This window comes from Heterodontus francisci, chromosome 30 (assembly GCF_036365525.1).
Source record: "Heterodontus francisci isolate sHetFra1 chromosome 30, sHetFra1.hap1, whole genome shotgun sequence".
Taxonomy (NCBI): domain Eukaryota; kingdom Metazoa; phylum Chordata; class Chondrichthyes; order Heterodontiformes; family Heterodontidae; genus Heterodontus; species Heterodontus francisci.
The window spans coordinates 58,782,418-58,805,092 of NC_090400.1; the positions used below are offsets into that span (position 1 = coordinate 58,782,418).

A 22,675-nucleotide genomic window follows, 5' to 3' on the forward strand; every position below is an offset into this window, starting at 1 on the left:
GGGATGTTGGGATGTGCTGAGCTCTCCCTGGTTTGGGATGTTGGGATGTGCTGTGCTGTCCCTGGTTTGGGACATTGGGATGTGCTGTGCTGTCCCTGGTTCGGGATGTTGGGATGTGCTGTCCTGTCCTGGTTTGAGATGTTGGGATATTGGGATGTGCTGTGTTGTCCCTGCTTTGGGATGTTGGAATATTGGGATGTGCTGTGCTCTCCCTGGTTTGGGATATTTGGATGTGCTGTGCTGTCCCTGGTTTGGGATGTTGGGATGTGTTGTGTTGTCCCTGGTTTGGGATGTTGGGATGTGCTGTCCTGTCCTGGTTTGAGATGTTGGGATATTGTGATATTGGGATGTGCTGTGTTGTCCCTGGTTTGGGATGTTGTGATGTGCTGTGCTGTCCCTGGTTTGGGATGTTGGGATGTGCTGTGCTGTCATTGGTTCGGGATATTGGGATGTGCTGTGCTCTCCCTGGTTTGGGATGTTGGGATGTGCTGTGCTCTCCCTGGTTCGGGATATTGGGAGGTTCTGTGCTGTCATTGGATCGGAATATTGGGATGTGCTGTGATGTCACTGGTTTGGCATGTTGGGATGTGATGTGCTCTCCCTGGTTTGGGATATTGGGATGTGCTGTGCTCTCCCTGGTTTGGGATATTGGGATGTGCTGTGCTCTCCCTGGTTTGGGATGTTGGGATGTGCTGTGCTCTCCCTGGTTTGGGATGTTGGGATGTGCTGTGCTCTCCCTGGTTTGGGATATTGGGATGTGCTGTGCTCTCCCTGGTTTGGGATATTGGGATGTGCTGTGCTGTCCCTGGTTTGGGATGTTGGGATGTTGGGATGTGTTGTGTTGTCCCTGGTTTGGGATGTTGGGATGTGCTGTGCTCTCCCGGGTTTGGGATATTGGGATGTGCTGTGCTCTCCCTGGTTTGGGATATTGGGATGTGCTGTGCTCTCCCTGGTTTGGGATGTTGGGATGTGCTGTGCTCTCCCTGGTTTGGGATATTGGGATGTGCTGAGCTCTCCCTATTGTGGGATATTGGGATGTGCTGAGCTCTCCCTGGTTTGGGATATTGGGATGTGCTGTGCTCTCCCTGGTTTGGGATGTTGGGATGTGCTGTGCTCTCCCTGGTTTGGGATATTGGGATGTGCTGAGCTCTCCCTGGTTTGGGATATTGGGATGTGCTGTGCTGTCCCTGGTTTGGGATATTGGGATGTACTGTGCTGTCCCTGGTTTGGGATGTTGGGATGTGCTGTGCTCTCCCTGGTTTGGGATGTTGGGATGTGCTGTGCTCTCCCTGTTGTGGGATATTGGGATGTGCTGTGCTCTCCCTGGTTTGGGATATTGGGATGTGCTGATCTCTCCCTGGTATGGGATATTGGGATGTGCTGTGCTCTCCCGGGTTTGGGATATTGGGATGTGCTGAGCTCTCCCTGGTTTGGGATGTTGGGATGTGCTGAGCTCTCCCTGGTTTGAGATATTGGGATGTGCTGTGCTCTCCCTGGTTTGGGATGTTGGGATGTGCTGTGCTGTTCCTGGTTTGGGATATTGGGATGTGCTGTGCTCTCCCTGGTTTGGGATGTTGGGATGTGCTGTGCTGTCCCTGGTTCGGGATATTGGGATGTGCTGTGCTCTACCTGGTTTGGGATGTTGGGATGTGCTGTGCTGTCACTGGTTCGGGATATTGGGATATGCTGCGCTCTCCCTGGTTTGGGACATTGGGATGTGCTGAGCTCTCCCTGGTTTGGGATATTGGGATGTGCTGTGTTCTCCCTGGTTTGGGATGTTGGGATGTGCTGTGCTGTCCATGGTTTGGGATGTTGGGATGTGCTGTGCTGTCCCTGGTTTGGGATGTTGGGATGTGCTGTGCTCTCCCTGGTTTGGGATATTGGGATGTGCTGTGCTCTCCCTGGTTTGGAATATTGGGACGTGCTGTGCTGTCCCTGGTTTGGGATATTGGGATGTGCTGAGCTCTCCCTGGTTCGGGATGTTGGGATGTACTGTGCTCTCCCTGGTTCGGGATGTTGGGATGTGCTGTGCCGTCACTGGTTCGGGATATTGGGATGTGCTGTGCTGTCCCTGGTTCGGGATGTTGGGATGTGCTGTGCCGTCACTGGTTCGGGATATTGGGATGTGCTGTGCTCTCCCTGGTTTGGGATGTTGGGATGTGCTGAGCTCTCCTTAGTTTGGGATGTTGGGAAGTGCTGTGCTGTCCCTGGTTTGGGACATTGGGATGTGCTGAGCTCTCCCTGGTTTAGGATGTTGGGATGTGCTGTGCTCTCCCTGGTTTGGGATATTGTGATGTGCTGTGCTGTCACTGGTTCGGGATATTGGGATGTGCGGTGCTCTCCCTGGTTCAGGATATTGGGATGTGCTGAGCTCTCCCTGGTTCGGAAAGTTGGGATGTGCTGTGCTCTCCCTGGTTTGGGATATTGGGATGTGCTGTGCTCTCCCTGGTTTGGGATATTGGGATGTGCTGAGCTCTCCCTGGTTCGGGAAATTGGGATGTACTGTGCTCTCCCTGGTTTGGGATATTGGGATGTGCTGTGCTGTCCCTGGTTTGGGATGTTGGGATATTGGGATGTGCTGTCCCTGGTGTGGGATATTGGGATGTGCTGAGCTCTCCTTGGTTTGGGATATTGGGATGTGCTGTGCTCTCCCTGGTTTGGCATGTTGGGATGTGCTGAGCTCTCCCTGGTTTGGGATATTGGGATGTGCTGAGCTGTCACTGGTTCGGGATATTGGGATGTGCTGAGCTCTCCCTGGTTTGGGATATTGGGATGTGCGGTGTTCTCCCTGGTTTGGCATGTTGGGATGTGCTGTGCTCTCCCTGGTTTGGGATGTTGGGATGTGCTGTGCTCTCCCTGGTTTGGGATGTTGGTATGTGCTGTGCTCTCCCTGGTTCGGGATATTGGGATGTGCTGAGCTCTCCCTGGTTCGGGATATTGGGATGTGCTGAGCTCTCCCTGGTTTGGGATATTGGGATGTGCTGAGCTCTCCCTGGTTTGGGATATTGGGATGTGCTGTGCTCACCCTGGTTTGGGATATTGGGATGTGCTGTGCTCTCCCTGGTTCGGGATATTGGGATGTGCTGAGCTCTCCCTGGTTCGGGATATTGGGATGTGCTGTGCTCAACCTGGTTCGGGATATTGGGATGTGCTGTGCTCACCCTGGTTTGGGATATTGGGATGTGCTGTGCTCACCCTGGTTTGGGATATTGGGATGTGCTGTGCTCTCCCTGGTTTGGGATATTGGGATGTGCTGTGCTCTCCCTGGTTTGGGATATTGGGATGTGCTGTGCTGTCCCTGGTTTGTGATGTTGGGATGTTGGGATGTGTTGTGTTGTCCCCGGTTTGGGATGTTGGGATGTGCTGTGCTCTCCCGGGTTTGGGATATTGGGATGTGCTGTGCTCTCCCTGGTTTGGGATATTGGGATGTGCTGTGCTCTCCCTGGTTTGGGATGTTGGGATGTGCTGTGCTCTCCCTGGTTTGGGATATTGAGATGTCCTGAGCTCTCCCTATTGTGGGATATTGGGATGTGCTGAGCTCTCCCTGGTTTGGGATATTGGGATGTGCTGTGCTCTCCCTGGTTTGGGATGTTGGGATGTGCTGTGCTCTCCCTGGTTTGGGATATTGGGATGTGCTGAGCTCTCCCTGGTTTGGGATATTGGGATGTGCTGAGCTCTCCCTGGTTTGGGATATTGGGATGTGCTGTGCTGTCACTGGTTTGGGATGTTGGGATGTGCTGTGCTCTCCCTGGTTTGGGATATTGGGATGTGCTGTGCTGTCCCTGGTTTGGGATGTTGGGATGTGATGTGCTCTCCCTGGTTTGGGATGTTGGGATGTGCTGAGCTCTCCCTGGTTTGGGATATTGGGATGTGCTGTGCTGTCCCTGGTTTGGGATGTTGGGATGTGATGTGCTCTCCCTGGTTTGGGATATTGGGATGTGCTGTGCTGTCCCTGGTTTGGGATGTTGGGATGTGATGTGCTCTCCCTGGTTTAGGATATTGGGATGTGCTCTGCTGTCCCTGGTTTGGGATATTGGGATGTACTGTGCTGTCCCTGGTTTGGGATGTTGGGATGTGCTGTGCTCTCCCTGTTGTGGGATATTGGGATGTGCTGTGCTCTCCCTGGTTTGGGATATTGGGATGTGCTGATCTCTCCCTGGTATGGGATATTGGGATGTGCTGTGCTCTCCCGGGTTTGGGATATTGGGATGTGCTGAGCTCTCCCTGGTTTGGGATGTTGGGATGTGCTGAGCTCTCCCTGGTTTGAGATATTGGGATGTGCTGTGCTCTCCCTGGTTCGGGATGTTGGGATGTGCTGTGCTGTTCCTGGTTTGGGCTATTGGGATGTGCTGTGCTCTCCCTGGTTTGGGATGTTGGGATGTGCTGTGCTGTTCCTGGTTTGGGATATTGGGATGTGCTGTGCTCTCCCTGGTTTGGGATGTTGGGATGTGCTGTGCTGTCCCTGGTTCGGGATATTGGGATGTGCTGTGCTCTACCTGGTTTGGGATGTTGGGATGTGCTGTGCTGTCACTGGTTCGGGATATTGGGATATGCTGCGCTCTCCCTGGTTTGGGACATTGGGATGTGCTGAGCTCTCCCTGGTTTGGGATATTGGGATGTGCTGTGTTCTCCCTGGTTTGGGATGTTGGGATGTGCTGTGCTGTCCATGGTTTGGGATGTTGGGATGTGCTGTGCTGTCCCTGGTTTGGGATGTTGGGATGTGCTGTGCTCTCCCTGGTTTGGGATATTGGGATGTGCTGTGCTCTCCCTGGTTTGGGATATTGGGACGTGCTGTGCTGTCCCTGGTTTGGGATATTGGGATGTGCTGAGCTCTCCCTGGTTCGGGATGTTGGGATGTACTGTGCTCTCCCTGGTTCGGGATGTTGGGATGTGCTGTGCCGTCACTGGTTCGGGATATTGGGATGTGCTGTGCTGTCCCTGGTTCGGGATGTTGGGATGTGCTGTGCCGTCACTGGTTCGGGATATTGGGATGTGCTGTGCTGTCACTGGTTCGGGATATTGGGATGTGCTGTGCTCTCCCTGGTTTGGGATGTTGGGATGTGCTGAACTCTCCTTAGTTTAGGATGTTGGGATGTGCGGTGCTCTCCCTGGTTTGGGACATTGGGATGTGCTGAGCTCTCCCTGGTTCGGGAAGTTGGGATGTGCTGTGCTCTCCCTGGTTTGGGATATTGGGATGTGCTGTGCTCTCCCTGGTTTGGGATATTGGGATGTGCTGAGCTCTCCCTGGTTCGGGAAATTGGGATGTACTGTGCTCTCCCTGGTTTGGGATATTGGGATGTGCTGTGCTGTCCCTGGTTTGGGATGTTGGGATATTGGGATGTGCTGTCCCTGGTGTGGGATATTGGGATGTGCTGAGCTCTCCTTGGTTTGGGATATTGGGATGTGCTGTGCTCTCCCTGGTTTGGCATGTTGGGATGTGCTGAGCTCTCCCTGGTTTGGGATATTGGGATGTGCTGAGCTGTCACTGGTTCGGGATATTGGGATGTGCTGAGCTCTCCCTGGTTTGGGATATTGGGATGTGCTGTGTTCTCCCTGGTTTGGCATGTTGGGATGTGCTGTGCTCTCCCTGGTTTGGGATGTTGGGATGTGCTGTGCTCTCCCTGGTTTGGGATGTTGGGATGTGCTGTGCTCTCCCTGGTTTGGGATATTGGGATGTGCTGAGCTCTCCCTGGTTCGGGATATTGGGATGTGCTGAGCTCTCCCTGGTTTGGGATATTGGGATGTGCTGAGCTCTCCCTGGTTTGGGATATTGGGATGTGCTGTGCTCACCCTGGTTTGGGATATTGGGATGTGCTGTGCTCTCCCTGGTTCGGGATATTGGGATGTGCTGAGCTCTCCCTGGTTCGGGATATTGGGATGTGCTGTGCTCAACCTGGTTCGGGATATTGGGATGTGCTGTGCTCACCCTGGTTTGGGATATTGGGATGTGCTGTGCTCACCCTGGTTTGGGATATTGGGATGTGCTGTGCTCTCCCTGGTTCGGGATATTGGGATGTGCTGAGCTCTCCCTGGTTCGGGATATTGGGATGTGCTGAGCTCTCCCTGGTTCGGGATATTGGGATGTGCTGTGCTCACCCTGGTTCGGGATATTGGGATGTGCTGAGCTCTCCCTGGTTCGGGATGTTGGGATGTGCTGTGCTCACCCTGGTTCGGGATATTGGGATGTGCTGAGCTCTCCCTGGTTTGGGATATTGGGATGTGCTGAGCTCCCCCTGGTTTGGGATATTGGGAAGTGCTGAGCTCTCCCTGGTTTGGGATATTGGGATGTGCTGTGCTCACCCTGGTTTGGGATATTGGGATGTGCTGAGCTCTCCCTGGTTCGGGATATTGGGATGTGCTGAGCTCTCCCTGGTTTGGGATATTGGGATGTGCTGAGCTCTCCCTGGTTTGGGATATTGGGATGTGCTGCGCTCTCTCCTGGTCTCTGTCCAGCCGGAGTGGAGCTGAATGTGAATCTGGGCTCCGGGATGATGTAATGTTGTTATTGCGGGGAAGGGACCGGGCGGAGCGGAGCCGGAGCTGGAGCTGGGCCCTGTTGTGCTGCTTTCCAACCGGCCGGAGCATGTCCGCAATGTCCAGCCCGGACAGACTGACCGAGCCGGAGCCCGAGTTGGAGCCGAGCCCGGGGGAAGCCTGCGAGCGGCTGATGCCGGAGCTCCGAGCCGCCGCCGGGGCTCTGAGAGCGGCCGGGAGCCCGGAGGAGACGCGGGGCTCGCTGGCTGAGATTTACCGGCTGGTGGAGGAAGCCTGGCTCCTCCCGGGGCTGGGCAGGGAGGTGGCCTCGGCTCTGTGCGAGCAGATCCGGCTGCAGGGGGTCGTGGACCATCTCCTGGACCTGCTCCGGGGCCAGAATGTGTCCATTAAATACCAGGCAGCCAAATTACTGGAGCAAATCCTCATCGCAGAGAACAGGTAACAATAGAGACAGTCCCTGTCACTGAGAACACAGGAACCCAGTCTGGGACATGATGGGGGGGTCCTTGGACATGAAGCACAAAGAGTTCCCATTCAAACACAGCAAGTAATGAGGAAGATAAATCCTTGGTCAACTCATGACAAAGGGATTGAACTGCAAGATTACCATGGTTTCATCTACTGGCTTTTGTTGGGTATTTGGGGCCGCAGAAAGGTCAATGGAGTTGAGATATAGATCAGCCATGATCTAATAGAATGGAGGAACAGGCTCGAGGGGCTGAATGGCCTCCTCCTGTCCCTAAGGAAAGAATGTTATCGTTTATGGCGAGGGGGATTGAATACAAAAGTAGGGAGGTTATGCTTCAGCTATACAAGGCACTGGTGAGACCACATCTGGAGTACTGTGTACAGTACTGGTCTCCTTATTTAAGGAAGGATGTAAATGCGTTGCAGGCAGTACAGAGAAGGGTTACTAGACTAGTACCTGGAATGGGCGGGCTTTCTTACGAGGAACGATTGGACAGGCGAAGCTTGTATCCACTGGAATTTAGAAGAGTAAGAGGTGAATTGATTGAAACATATAAGATCCTGAGGGTAAAAGCAAAATACTGCGGATGCTGGAAATCTGAAATAAAAACAAGAAATGCTGGAACCACTCAGCAGGTCTGGCAGCATCTGTGGAGAGAGATCCTGAGGGGTCTTGACAGGGTGGATGTGGAAAGGATGTTTCCCCTTGTGGGAGAATCTCAAACAAGGGGTCACTGTTTAAAAATAAGGGGTCGCCCATTTAAGACACAGATGAGGAGAAATTTTTTCTCTCAGAGGGTTGTGAATCTTTGGAATTCTCTTCCTCAAAAGGCAGTGGAAGCAGAGTCTTTGAATATTTTTAAGGCAGAGGTAGATAGATTCTTGATTAACAAGGGGGTGAAAGGTTATCGGGGGGAGGTGGAAATGTGGAGTAATCAGTTCAGCCATGAATTTATTGAATGGCGGAGCAGGTTCGAGGGGCCGAGTGGCCTACTCCTGCTCCTGATTTGTATGTTCGTATGACAGGGAGACAGGATGGAGAATGGGAAAGAGAGTCACATGTATGTGGTCTCTGTTGATGGAGCAATATAAGGGTTGTTGGCATGGTTTCCATCGGTGAGGGTGGGAGGGGAGATATAATTACAGGAAAATAAAAGGGAAATTTATTTGGAAAAGCATCCAACCCAACTACCTCTGTATTGAATAAAAGAAAAGCACTTGGGTCTGTGTTAACCCTTACCTGGCCAGCGGAGATCTGGCAGGTAACATTGGGACCCTTCATTATTCCCCACTATAGCCTGCAGAGTTTTGCAGGCAGATGAGGTCTTTGCCGAGAGCAGGCAGGAGTTTCATGCTTTTATATAAATGGGGAGGGGGAGCGTCATTGAAAGAAATCTGCAAAGTAAAAAATAATTCAGGTTAAAAGAAAAATATTGTAACTTGATTGAGTTTGATAACTGGGTCCGGTGTCCCTGACTGATGGTGATTGATGGCAACTACAGTCTCACTCTGTGATTACCCAATGGCAGAAGGTGAAGGAAATGGACCTCGGTCTCTTATCATCCAGCAATTCCTCTATTCCGAACTCACCCTTTCCCAGAATCTCAAAACTCCACCTCCCTCAGTCTCCTCTCTCCTCCCTCCTGCAATGAGCAGGAATTTAAAAGCCAATCTTGGTGTCACCAAACCAATAATCTTTGATTTGTCTCATTTACTAACTTGTGTTTTTGGATCTTGGTTGTGTCCTGCACTTTGGGCCTCAGCCTTTTAGCTGGACCTTATTGTAAATGATCAGGGATGTGAAACTGGAGCCAAGCGGCAATGAGAAAGAGAAAGAATAAAAGAAAAAAGAAGAAATAATAGATGAGAGTGAGAAATAGCAAAAGAGAAATGATTATTGTCATTGAATGAGGTGACTACCAGGATGATAGAGATTAACTTGGTCTGTTATTGACAAGTGATTCCTATATTGTCTCTGGTTGTATCGTTGGCTGACTGATGTTTCCTCAGTGCACTGTCATTTGTATATTGTTGTAGGGACCGAATGGCTCGGATGGGCCTGGGAGTGATTCTGGACCTGGCGAAGGATTGTGATGATCCTCAGATGGTGAGGACTGTCTCAGGGATCTTGCAGCACATGTTCAAACACACAGAGGAGACGTCCTACCTGCTCATCACCAACGGGTGCCTGGACTGCATTCTGTATTGGTGCCGTAGCAATGATTCCACCATCCTGCTACACTGTGCTGTCGCACTTGCCAACTGCGCCATGTATGGAGGGAACGCCAATCAGCGGCTGATGATCAAGAAGAAAGCCGCCAATTGGCTGTTCCCCCTGGCCTTCTCCAAGGATCAGTTGATCCGATTCCATGCTTGCCTGGCTATCTCTGTCCTGGCCACCAACAAGGAGATTGAGAAGGAGGTGGAGAAGTCGGGGACCCTGGATCTGGTGGAGCCGTTTATTGCATCCCTTCACCCGGATGAGTTTGCACGGAATTGGCTGGACAGCACGGATAACTCACAGGGACGCACTGCCGATTACCTCCAGCGACTGGTGCAGCTGTTGGACAGCTCAAGGAGCGAGGCCCAGTGCATGGCTGCTTTCTACCTGTGTGTGGAGGCTCGCATCAAATCCAAGCAGAGAAAAACACAGGTACTGAGTGAGGGACAGAATGTGGGAAGAGCGTGGAGGGAGAAGAGAGAGAGTGTGGGGAGAGAGAGAGAATGAGCAGAGGGAACTCAGTAAGGGACAGAGGAGAGATTAAAAGAAGGGAGTGAGAAAGCGGAGGGAGGGAGGGGGTGGAGAAAGGGGTGTGAGGATGGAGGGGAGGATGGAGAAATGTGAGAGAGATGGAGGGAGGGAGGGGGAAGGAGGAGAGATAAAGAGAAAGGGGCAGGAGAGATAAAGAAAAGGTAGCGAGAAAAGGAAGAGAGAAGTGGGAGTGAGGGGGAAATTGTGGGAAGGGGCAGAGGGTGAGAGTAACGGGGAAAGGACTGCGCACAGAAAGAGGAGAAAGATGGAGGTAGAGAGAAGAAAAAATGACAGCTCGCGAGAAGATGGTAGATACAGTGAGGGAAATGCTAGAGAGTGAGGGAAAGGCGAGAGAGTGAGCGAAATGCTAGAGAGTGAGGGAAAGGCGAGAGAGTGAGGGAAAGGCGAGAGAGTGAGGGAAAGGCGAGAGAGTGAAGAAAGGCGAGAGAGTGAGGGACAGGCTAGAGAGTGAGGGAAAAGTTAGAGAGTGAGGGAAAGGCAAGACAGCGAGGGAAAGGCGAGTGAGGGAAAGGCGAGTGAGGGAAAGGCGAGGGAGTGAGGGAAAGGCGAGGCAGTGAGGGAAAGTGAGAATCAGCCCTAAAATAACCCCCGTTGTGTTGAGGTCCTGGGGCTTTCCCCGCTCTCCTGTCCCCAAGTTGGATGAAATAGTGGGACACATTTGGCTGAGCCCCAACCTCAATATCCCTCCCTCAATATCCCTCCCTCAATATCCCTCCTTCAATATTCTTCCCTGCCTAACTATCCCTCCCTCAATATCTTTCCTTCCCTCAGTATTCCTCCCTCAATATCTTTCCCTCCCTCAGTATTCCTCCCTCTCTCTGTGTGCAAGTATTGTTGGGGTTACAGGGATTGAATTCCTGGTTCATTCCCCCTCCTCCCTGGCCCCTCACTCTTGCTGTTTCATTCGCTGAACGGTCCCCTGGACCTGGGAGAGTGGCCGAGCTCTTCACTGTCACTCCCTGCTCCCCACACCCTCTTCCGACACTCAGTCACTCCACGCTTCCTCCTCTGACACTCAGTCACTCCTCATTCCTCACTCCCTCCTCTGACACTCGGTTACTCCTCATTCCTCACACCCTCCACTGACACTCGGTCACTTCTCATTCCTCACACCCTCCTCTGACACTCGGTCACTCCTAATTCCTCACTCCCTCCTCTGACACTCAGTCACTCCTCATTCCTCACTCCCTCCTCTGACACTTGGTCACTCCTCATTCCTCACACCCTCCTCTGACACTCGGTCACTCCTCATTCCCTCCTCTGACACTCAGTCACTCCTCATTCCTCACTCCCTCCTCTGACACTCGGTCACCCCTCATTCCTCACACCCTCCTCTGACACTCAGTCACTCCTCATTCCTCACTCCCTCCTCTGACACTCAGTCACTCCTCATTCCTCACTCCCTCCTCTGACACTTGGTCACTCCTCATTCCTCACACCCTCCTCTGACATTCGGTCACTCCTCATTCCTCACTCCCTCCTCTGACACTCAGTCACTCCTCATTCCCTCCTCTGACATTCGGTCACTCCTCATTCCTCACTCCCTCCTCTGACACTCAGTCACTCCTCATTCCCTCCTCTGACATTCGGTCACTCCTCATTCCTCACTCCCTCCTCCAGCACTCAGTCACTCCCCGTTGCCCACTCTCTCTGGGGGTCACTGTTCCCTGACGTGGTGTGTTGGCTGAGCATGTCTGGCTCACACAGTAACTCCGCAGTAAAGAATGTTCCTGGTGTTTCAGATACTTCACGAGATCGGAGCCACGCAGAGTCTGAAGAGGTTGGTCAGTTACTCTGGCAATGCAACCAGCTCCACCCTTGCCAAGAAAGCCCTTCACCTGATGGGGGAGGAGATCCCTCGGCGACTCTCTCGCACCGTCCCCAACTGGAAACCCGGTGAGGTTCGAACGTGGCTCCAGCAGATTGGCTTCCTCATCTACTGTGAGAGAGTCTCGGTGAGCAGAGCTGTGTCCGGTGTCATCACAGGGTCCAGGGAACGGCAACACAGACTGGTGTGGCAGAAAGGCCTGTTTCTGCCTTGTAATCTCTAGCTCTATTAACCTCTATACTAACACACTCACACTCAGACCCAAACATAGACACAGACACACAAAGACCAGTGTTTTGTCTGTTTTTGTGCATCCAGACAAATTTCAGTCTCATATCAGGAAATTCTGCTTCACATGAAGATTGTATAAAAGTCTCGATAGGGGAATGGAAGCAATTAAGAAACATTCGGAAGCTACAATTAAGGTCTGTCTGGATGGGTGAATTACGATGGGCTGAATGGCCATTGACATTCATAATTATCTTGTGATCTTGTATATGTCTGTGTGTTTGTGTGTTTGTGTGTTTGAGTCTGTGTGTGTGAGTGTGTGTATGAGCGTGTGTGGGTGTGAGTCTGTGTGTGTTTCTGTCTGTGTGAGTGTCTGTGGGTGTGAGTCTGTGTGTATGAGTGTGTGTGAGTGTGTGTGAGTGTGTGTCTGTGTATGAGTGTGTGTGTGTCTGTGTGTGTGAGTCTGTGTCTTTGTGTCTGTGTGTATGAGTGTGTGTGAGTGTGTGTCTGTGTGTGTGTGTGTGTCTGTGTGTGTGAGTGTCTGTCTGTGTGTGTGTGTGTGTCTGTGTGTGTGTGTATGAGTGTGTGTGTGTCTGTGTGTGTGTGTGTGTGTGTGTCTGTGTGTCTGTGTGTGTGAGTGTGTCTTTGTGTGTGTGTGTGTGTGTCAGTTAACCAATCACTGCAAAATGTAACCATATTTCTGTATCTGTCAGGAGATGCAGGTCGATGGGGATCTCCTGTTGATGATTACTGATTCAGAATTACGGGAAGATTTTGGAATATTTTCAAGCATCACTCGGAGAAGGTGAGAGAGCATTCCAAGGGATCCTTTGGCGGGTACAGTGTAGAGGGAGCTTTACTCTGTATCTAACCTTGTTTTTATATATTTCATGTCGAGGGGGCCTTTATTCCTCAGGCCCCCTTTATATACATTTTTAAAATAACTTTATTAAAAAGAGAAATAAACAAAACTCAAATTAAAATGCCATTCTCGGCGTCGACGATGCACTCCAGTCCCTGCGGTGCCCACCGGTCGCGGAAGGCCTCAAGCGTACCGGCGGACACCGCATGCTCCTTCTCCAAGGACACCCGGGCGCGAACGTAACCGCGGAAGAGGGGCAGACAATCGGGGAGGACGGACCCCCTGACGCCCGCAGCCTGGACCTGTGAATAGCCACCTTGGCCAGGCCCAGGAGCAGACCGACGAGGAGATCCTCCTCCCGGCCCAAGCCCCTCCGCACCGGGTGCCCAAAGATCAGGAGCGTGGGACTGAAGTGCAGCCAGAACTTGAGGAGCAGCCCCTTCAAATACTTAAAGAGGGGCTGCAACCTCGCACACTCCATATATACATGGAACACGGACTCGTCCAAGCCGCAGAAAGTACAGACGGCCTGGGAGTCCGTGAACCTACTTAAAAGTCTATTGCACGGGACTGCCCTGTGCAGCACCCTCCACCCCAAGTCCCCGATGTAAAGGGGGAAGACTCCCGTGTAGAGAGACCTCCATCAGGGTTTCCACTCGCTGCCAGATGGCAACGCGGACCGCCAGGGCGTGTCCGGCCGGCTGACGAGGGCGAGGAAGTGGAGAGTGTGCAGGAGCAGCCCGTACAGGAAACCCCTCCGCACCGATTGGAATGGCACGGAGGGCATTTCCGAGAGGCAGCTCGGGTTGTGTGGGACCGGCTCCCGAGGACGGTTTCGGGGCCTGGGTCCGATGAGCAGTTCCGGCCGAGCGGGTGTCAGCTCGGCCGGGATCACTCCGCACTCCCGAGCCCCCTCGCCACCCGCAGTGAGGGGTGTCCCGGGGGTTTCGGCTACTCCACCTCCCGCCGGACCGTCCCCAGAGTCGGCTGCCCGGGCAGCCGAGACGCTCTCCTCCGGGGGAGGAGAGCGGGGGAGCGCTCTGACTGGAGGCGACCATGTTCCAGACTCGGAATAGATCCTGGTAAAAGACAGGCTACTCCCTCAGAGAGGCGCGGCTAACGGACTCCACCGGGAGCTGCGTGTCGTCTTGAAGGCAGTGACACTGGCGGAAAAAATACGTCACCAGCGCACACCATCTGGGAGGACGCTCGACGTACAGGTATCTCTGCAGGGTCCGAAGGCGGAGAGTCGCAGCCTGGGTGCGGACGCACACCAGCGACTGACCGCCCTCCTCAATCGGGAGACTCAGGACCGCGGCAGAGACCCAGTGTTTCCTCTTGCCCCAGAAGAAATCGACGAGTTTCTTCTGGATCTTGGTGGCAAATACAGGGGGCGGGGCCAAAGTGACCAACCGGTACCACAGCATGGAGGCCACCAGTTGGTTTATGACCAGCGCTTGGCCCCTGTACGAAAGCACTCGGAGCAGTCCTGTCCAGCGCCCCAGCCGAGCGGTGACTTTCGTCTCCAACTCCTGCCAGTTTGCCGGCCAGGCTTCCTCAGCGGGGCTAAGGTGGACTCCCAGATAGAGGAGGTGCGTGGTGCTCCACACAAAAGGTGTCATCTCCTCCGGCAGGGAGTCCACTCGCCACTGACCAACCAGGAGTCCGGAACATTTCTCCCAATTGATCCTCGCGGAGGACGCGGCAGAAAAGGTCTGCTGGCAGTCGCGCATCCTCCGCAGGTCAACGGGATCTGTGACCGCGAGGAGCACGTCGTCGGCGTAAGCCGAGAGGACGACCCGCATGGCCAGCTCGCGCAGAGCCAATCCCGTCAACCTCCTGCGAAGCAGGCACAGGAAGGGCTCCACGCAGATGGTATACAATTGGCCGGACATGGGGCATCCCTGACGCACTCCTCTCCCAAAGCAAAGGGGTGCCGTCAAGGACCCGTTAACCTTGACTGGACACTCTGCGGCGGCGTATAAAAGTCGGACCCGGGCCACGAAATGCGGCCCGAGTCCGAAAGCGCGCAGAGTCCCGAAAAGGTAATCGTGATCCACCCTGTCGAACGCCTTCTCCTGATCGAGGGAGAGAAAGGCGACCGACTGACCAGTCCTCCGGGAAAGATGGATCAGGTCCCGGACCAGGTGGATGTTGTCCTGGATGGACCGGCCCGGGACCGTGTAGGACTGGTTGGGGTGGATCATGTGGGCCAGCACGGAGCCCAGGCGGGTAGACATAGCCCGGGCAAAGATCTTATAATCCGTGCTGAGGAGGGAGACCGGACGCCAGTTTTTAAGCAGGCGGAGATCGCCCCTCTTCGGCAGCAGGACGATGACCGCCCTGTGCCACGAGAGGGGCATCTCCCCGGTCGCCAGGCTTTCCCCCAGGACCCGTGTGTAATCGTCCCCCAGGACGTCCCAGAACATCCTGAGGAACTCCACGGTCAACCCATCCAGCCCTGGGGATTTGCCCCTTGAGAGCTGGTGGAGGGCGCCAGTCAGCTCCGCCAACGTGAGCGGAGCCTCCAATCCTTCGGCGCCCTCCGGGCTGACCTGCGGCAGGTCCTTCCACAAAACTCTGCGCGCATCCTCGCTGGACGGATCCGGAGAGAACAACGCACTGTAATAAGTACGGACCAGGAGGCCCATTCCCTCCGGATACGTGATGGAGGATCCGTCGTCGGCCAGCAGCTCAATGAGCTGCTTACGGACCCCCCGCCATTTTTCCAGCGAATAGAAGAAGGGTGAGGCGCGGTCCAAATCTTCCAGGATCTGGATCCGTGACCTCACGTACGCGCCTCGGGACCCCATGAGCTGCAGGTCCCTCAACGCGCCCTTCTCTTTGTACGCCTGCCACAGGGCCGGGTCTGCGACGGCATGACCGAGGCAGGACTCTAAGTCGAGTACCTCCCTCTCAAGGCGCCCGATCTCGGCCTCCCGCCTCTTGGTCGACCCCTTCGCGTACTCCTGACAGAAGACGCGGATGTGAGTCTTGCCCAAATCCCACCATAGCCTCAAGGAGGGGAAGCCCCCCTGCTTCCTTCTCCAGTCGGCCCAGAATCGACAGAACGAGTCCTGAAATAACTCGTCCTCCAGCAGCCGGTTGTTAAAGTGCCAGTCGGCGGACCCCGCCTGCGTGCAGAGCGGAGAGAACTCCACCCACACCAGATGATGGTCCGAGCACGGCACCAGCCGCATGGAGGCTGCCGAGATGCGGGAGACGTACGCCTGCGAAAAGTACAGGCGGTCGATTCGGGACCCTCCTCCTCCAGCCCTCCACGTGAAGGCGCTGGTGTCGGGATGGAGATTCTGCCAGACGTCCACCAAGTTAAGGGAGCTGATCAGTCCCCTCAACTTCTCCACCGACGCTTTGCCCCACTGGAGACTGGAACGATCCCCCGCCTCGAGGGTTCAGTTAAAATCCCCCCCGAGGATGATGCACTCGCCGCTATCGATGGAGCTCAAGAGAGCGGACACATCTTCAAAGAAGCGGGCTTGCAACGCGCCGGGCCTGGGCGCGTACACGTTCACAAAGTGGAGCGGCACGCTACCCAGGCGAACGGCGAGGTGGAGCAGGCGGCCCGGCACTAGCTCCTTGACCCCCAAGATCTCCGGCTGAAAAGTCGGGGCCAACAAGATAGCCACCCCACTAGAAATAGGGGTGAGGTGACTCATGTAGACCCCACCCTGCCACTCCAGGAGCCAGGTGGCTTCGTCTCCCAGAACGGTGTGGGTTTCCTGCAGAAAGCTCACCGCGTATCTCCCTTCCCTAAGGACTGAGAGATTGTGAAATCTGCGGTGAGACCCCCTGCTGCCGTTGATGTTGAGGCTGGCTATGGTTATCTTCATGTCAAAGGTACTTAAAACCCGTCACCAACAGCTCACTGTGAGGAGGGAGTGGAAGTGCACCTGGCCCTCCACTCCCCCAGCAACCCATTGAGGAACACATTAAAACGGCGCCTCTCAACCAGTTTCACGTCCCCGCGCTTGCCCGCTTTCTTAAGGGCGGCACGGACGGACTGGATGATCAGCGCCAGATTCAACCAACGGCTGAGGGCCAGCTGAACTTTATTGCGGCAACCCCTGCAAACTGCGAGGAAATCCCGGAGTTCCGCCGTGGGGATGAGAGGAGATTTGGTGGGAGGCCCGAGGGACACCACACCTCACTGGCGATGGAATCAAGGTCATCCTCCGTGCCCCACACCGAGTCCCCATCCTCCTCCGGGTCGTCACCGCCAGCGGCCGACACATCCACCACACACTGTGGGGCGGACGTCCCGGCCGCGCCAACTGGTCCTGCCTCCGTCATGATCCCACCCCCAGGATCGATGGCGGAGGAGTCCTCTCTGGGTTCTACTGTGAAACTGGAGCCTGTGGGTGCCAGCAGTTCAGGAACCCCCTCTACTTCTGTCCCCAGGCCAATGAGTAGGTCAGGGGAGACAGAAGTTCCCGACTCCGGAAATCCAGCCGGAGCCGAAACCGGAGGTAGAGAGAGGAGGCCATCTCCCGCTCCGCCAGCACCCACAGGCCCAGCAGATGGGGCAGCATTCTCAGTTATAACTGGGTCAGGTGTCTCCTGGTTGGTGGTGGACTCCGGCTGGGAGGGCCGACCCTCTGGGGCCTCGCCCTCCCCTTCACTCAGGGCACCCGACCCAGTAGCAGTGGCAGAATGGGCGGCGTCCCCAGGCTCCCCCACCACAAGCAGGGCCCCACTTACTCCATCAGGAGGGGCCTCAAGTACCGGGGCCTTCCCCTCCCCTCCATCCTGAGGAATAGGGTGCTCCTGCCTGGACTTTGTAGCCTTGGTGGTGGCGGTAGGGGAAACCTGGGGACCCGAAACAGGAGACAGCTCCCCTCCAACAGATGGGTCCTGCGCCTCAGGGCCCCTCGTTACCTCTGTGGAAGGGTGCCTTCTCCTCTTTTTCCCACTGGGGCGCAGAGGCTCAGAGACCTCCATGTCATCAGAGGCCTCCACCTCCGCACCCTCCTTCTTTTTAGTCACCCTGGGCCTGAGCCCAGCCCTGGGACAGGTGGATTCCGTGAGAACGGGCTTTGGGCTGAGCTCAGGCTCGGGTTGTTTCAATGTGTCCAGGGGACGCGCCTCATGATGTTTCTTTTGCCTCCGCGTCTTCCTTCCACACGGACGGGCACTCCCCTCCCCACCGAGCGGTGTCTGTTGGATGTGTGGGGAGAGTGGGGGGAGGTGCTGTGGAACCACTCCGGGCCGCCGAGGTGGAGCTGGCGGCCGGGAAAGAACACAGCCTTCCCATACATCTTTGAGGCTGCAACAATGGCCGAGGGGCCGACAACCTAGGCCATTGCCTGAACGCAGGCCTCAATAGACATGTTGGGTTGGGGATAGCTCTTCACCCCATGGCTGGATGTCAGTAATTTAAAGGGTGACGGGGCCACGTGGGCAGCCACAGAGGCTGCAGCTGCGTAGGTAGTATAGGGCCCCGCCACCGGTGATGAAGGGCTTGCCATGGGTCTAAGAGCTAAACCCACCCCAAATTGTGGGCTTGTACACCAAATAACAGCGATTCACCGAAAATATTGAATATGTATTAAAACAAAGCAAACAAACAACAGGTTAGGGGAGAGGCTGAGGGAATAGAGGAGAGGCAAAGGCAGGCTGTAAGGGATGACTTGCTTTCTGGAGGTGGTGCACACTTAAAAGAGTCTTTGCACTTGGTCTTCCGGTCTTCTGGTTGGGGGAGTCGTCTTCACCTGGGTCAGCTGAAGCTGCCCAGGCACTATCTAGCCCCTTCCGTCTGTTTAGCTGGGCAGCTTCAGCTGACCCAGGCTTGGCAATTGGGGTGGGGAGGGAGCTTCCCTGTGTGCTTGTGCAGCAGCACAGATTCCTGTTGAATTGGCAGCCCCACCCCTTGTTGTTCCAGCCACTTGTTCCTCCCCCAACAGTCCAAAGTAAATTACTGGTGTTCAGCACCCACCTCCAGACAAAGCCTTGTTTCCAAAAAAATGTCTCTTTCTTCTCTTTAATGGAGATTGTTGTTGAAGTTTCACCTCTGCTCAGTGTAACTCCTCTCTCCACCTCTGCAACCTCCAACTGCCACCAGCACTCTCAGCTGAGACTCATTGCTGCAATCAGCAGTCAACACTCCACTTAGCCAGCAGCCAACCCAGTGCTCGAACATACAGAACATGACAGCGCAGTACAGGCCCTTCGGCCCTCGATGTTGCGCCGACCTGTGAAACCATCTGACCTACACTATTCCATTTTCATCCATATGTCTATCCAATGACCACTTAAATGCCCTTAAAGTTGGCGAGTCTACTATTGTTGCAGGCAGGGTGTTCCACGCCCCTACTACTCTCTGAGTAAAGAAACTACCTCTCACATCTGTCCTATATCTATCACCCCTCAACTTAAAGCTATGTCCCCTCGTGTTTGCCATCACCATCCGAGGAAAAAGACTCTCACTATCCACCCTATCTAACCCTCTGATTATCTTATATGTTTCTATTAAGTCACCTCTCCTCCTCCTTCTCTCCAACGAAAACAACCTCAAGTCCCTCAGCCTTTCCTCGTAAGATCTTCCCTCCATACCAGGCAACATCCTAGTAAATCTCCTCTGCACCCTTTCCATAGCTTCCACATCCTTCCTATAATGCGGTGACCAGAACTGCACGCAATACTCCAGGTGCGGCCTGACCAGAGTTTTGTACAGCTGCAGCATGACCTCGTGGCTCCGAAACTCGATCCCCCTACTAATAAAAGCTAACACACCATATGCCTTCTTAACAGCCCTATTAACCTGGGTAGCAACTTTCAGGGATTTATGTACCTGGACACCAAGATCTCTCTGTTCATCTACACTACCAAGAATCTTCCCATTAGCCCAGTACTCTGCATTCCTGTTACTCCTTCCAAAGTGAATCACCTCACACTTTTCCGCATTAAACTCCATTTGCCATCTCTCAGCCCAGCTCTGCAGCCTATCTATGTCCCTCTGTAACCTACAACATCCTTCGGCACTATCCACAACTCCACCGACCTTCGTGTCATCCGCAAATTTACTAATCCACCCTTCTACACCCTCTTCCAGGTCATTTATAAAAATGACAAACAGCAGTGGCCCCAAAACAGATCCTTGCGGTACACCACTAGTAACTAAACTCCAGGATGAACATTTGCCATCAACCACCACCCTCTGTCTTCTTTCAGCTAGCCAATTTCTGATCCAAAGCTCTAAATCACCTTCAACCCCATTCTTCCGTATTTTCTGCAATAGCCTACCATGGGGAACCTTATCAAACGCCTTACTGAAATCCATATACACCACATCCATGGCTTTACCCTCATCCACCTGTTTGGTCACCTTCTCAAAAAACTCAATAAGGTTTGTGAGGCACGACCTACCCTTCACAAAACCGTGCTGACTATCGCTAATGAACTTATTCTTTTCAAGATGATTATAAATCCTGTCTCTTGTAACCTTTTCCAACATTTTACCCGCAACCGAAGTAAGGCTCACAGGTCTATAATTACCAGGGCTGTCTCTACTCCCCTTCTTGAACATTTGCTATCCTCCAGTCTTCCGGCACTATTCCTGTCGACAATGACGACATAAAGATCAAGGACAAAGGCTCTGCAATCTCCTCCCTGGCTTCCCAGAGAATCCTAGGATAAATCCCATCTGGCCCAGGGGACTTATCTATTTTCACACTTTCCAAAATTGCTAACATCTCCTCCTTGTGAACCTCAATCCCATCTAGCCTAGTAGCCTGAATCTCAGTATTCTCCTTGACAACATTTTCTTTCTCTACTGTAAATACTGACGAAAAATATTCATTTAACGCTTCCGCTATCTCCTCTGATTCCACACACAACTTCCCACTACTATCCTTGATTGGCCCTAATCTAACTCTAGTCATTCTTTTATTCCTGATATACCGATAGAAAGCCTTAGAGTTTTCCTTGATCCTATCCGCCAATGACTTCTCGTGTCCTCTCCTTGCTCTTCTTAGCTCTCCCTTTAGATCCTTCCTGGCTAGCTTGTAACTCTCAAGCGCCCTAACTGAGCCTTCACGTCTCATCCTAACATAAGCCTTCTTCTTCCTCTTGACAAGCGCTTCAACTTCTTTAGTAAACCACGGCTCCCTCGCTCGACAACTTCCTCCCTGCCTGACAGGTACATACTTATCAAGGACACGCAGTAGCTACTCCTTGAATAAGCTCCACATTTCGATTGTGCCCATCCCCTGCAGTTTCCTTCCCCATCCTACGCATCCTAAATCTTGCCTAATCGCATCATAATTTCCTTTCCCCCAGCTATAATTCTTGCCCTGCGGTATATACCTGTCCCTGCCCATCGCTAAGGTAAACATAACCGAATTGTGATCACTATCACCAAAGTGCTCACCTACATCTAAATCGAACACCTGGCCGGGTTCATTTCCCAGTACCAAATCCAATGTGGCATCGTCCCTGGTTGGCCTGTCTACATACTTTGTCAGAAAACCCTCCTGCACACACTGGACAAAAACTGACCCATCTAAAGTACTCGAACTATAGTATTTCCAGTCAATATTTGGAAAGTTAAAGTCCCCCATAACAACTACCCTGTTACTCTCGCTCCTGTCGAGGAGCCTTTAGATGCTGTACCTGACCTGGGAGTTTTTGATGGGGACAGTGTCGAGGGAGCTTTACTCTGTTTCTAATCTGTCATTTTATTGACAAAACCGTTTTCTCTTCCAAAGATTTCTCCGAGAATTGACCGAGTTAAAGACTTACGCCAATTACTCCACCTGCGACCCCAGTAACCTGGCTGACTGGTTAGGTGGCATCGACTCTCGCTTTCGACAGTATACCTACAATCTAGTGCAGTGCGGGATTGGGAGGGAGACCTTACCCAGCGTGACAGACCAGCAGCTGAAATCGGATTGCGGGATTGAGGTTGGATTTCATCGAGCACGGATCCTGGCTGCAGGAAAGGGTAAAGCAAGCAGCAATAAGACACAGCCAGGGATATAATAAACTTACAATAAGAAAGCTTGCAACACTGACTGCTCAATATCCAGCCGTGTTAGTAATACACAGCTCTCCCAGTGGACATCAGGTTCCTGCCTCATCTCATCCACTGCTGAAACCCTCATCCACGCCTTTGTCACCTCCAGACTCGACTATTTCACCATTCTCCCACATTCTATCTTCCAGAAACACCAGCTCATCCAAAACCCTACTGCCTGTGTCCTAATTCAAACTGAGTCCTGTTCACCTATCACCCCTGTGCTCTCTGACCTCAGCTGGTTCCCAGCCAATTTACACAGAGCAAGATCCCACAAATAGCAATGAGATAAATGACCAGACAATCTGTTTTAGTGATGTTGGTCGAGGGATAAATAATGGAGAACCCACCAGCTCATGTTTCAATAGTGCCCGTGGGATCTTTACACACACCTGGGAGAGCAGAGGGGGCCTCAGTTTAACGTCTCCTCTGAAAGATGGCACCTCCGACAGTGCAGCATTCACTCAGTACTGACCCTCCGACAGTGCAGCGCTCCCTCAGTACTGACCCTCCGACAGTGCAGCACTCCCTCAGTACTGACCCTCTGACAGTGCAGCACTCCCTCAGTACTGACCCTCCGACAGTGCAGCACTCCCTCAGTACTGACCCTCTGACAGTGCAGCGCTCCCTCAGTACTGACCCTCCGACAGTGCAGCACTCCCTCAGTACTGACCCTCTGACAGTGCAGCACTCCCTCAGTACTGCCCCTCTGACAGTGCAGCACTCCCTCAGTACTGACCCTCCGACAGTGCAGTGCTCCCTCAGTACTGACCCTCTGCCAGTGCAGCATTCCCTCAGTACTGCCCCTCCGACAGTGCAGCACTCCGTCAGTACTGATCCTCCGACAGTGCAGCACTCCCTCAGTACTGACCCTCCGACAGTGCAGTGCTCCCTCAGTACTGACCCTCCGCCAGTGCAGCATTCCCTCAGTACTGACCCTCCGACAGTGCAGCACTCCGTCAGTACTGACCCTCCGACAGTGCAGCTGTC

The 22,675-nt window shown here is 53.5% G+C and overlaps 1 protein-coding gene across 3 annotated transcripts in view; it reads left to right on the forward strand.

Moving 5' to 3' along the window:
- The first annotated feature begins 6,471 nt into the window (after nt 1-6,471).
- The window catches only part of sarm1 (sterile alpha and TIR motif containing 1), a 29,119-nt gene continuing 12,915 nt past the window's right edge, over nt 6,472-22,675 (forward strand). For 2 of the 3 annotated variants that reach the window (XM_068010784.1, XM_068010785.1), the window contains exons 1-5: nt 6,481-6,933; nt 9,001-9,616; nt 11,479-11,691; nt 12,506-12,597; nt 21,378-21,613. In XM_068010784.1, coding sequence (XP_067866885.1) covers nt 6,497-6,933; nt 9,001-9,616; nt 11,479-11,691; nt 12,506-12,597; nt 21,378-21,613 — 1,594 coding nt within the window. In that variant the 5' untranslated portion in view covers nt 6,481-6,496. Of the gene's footprint in view, nt 6,934-9,000; nt 9,617-11,478; nt 11,692-12,505; nt 12,598-21,377; nt 21,614-22,675 lie in introns of all 3 variants that reach the window. The other variant, XM_068010783.1, reaches the window with a different exon arrangement.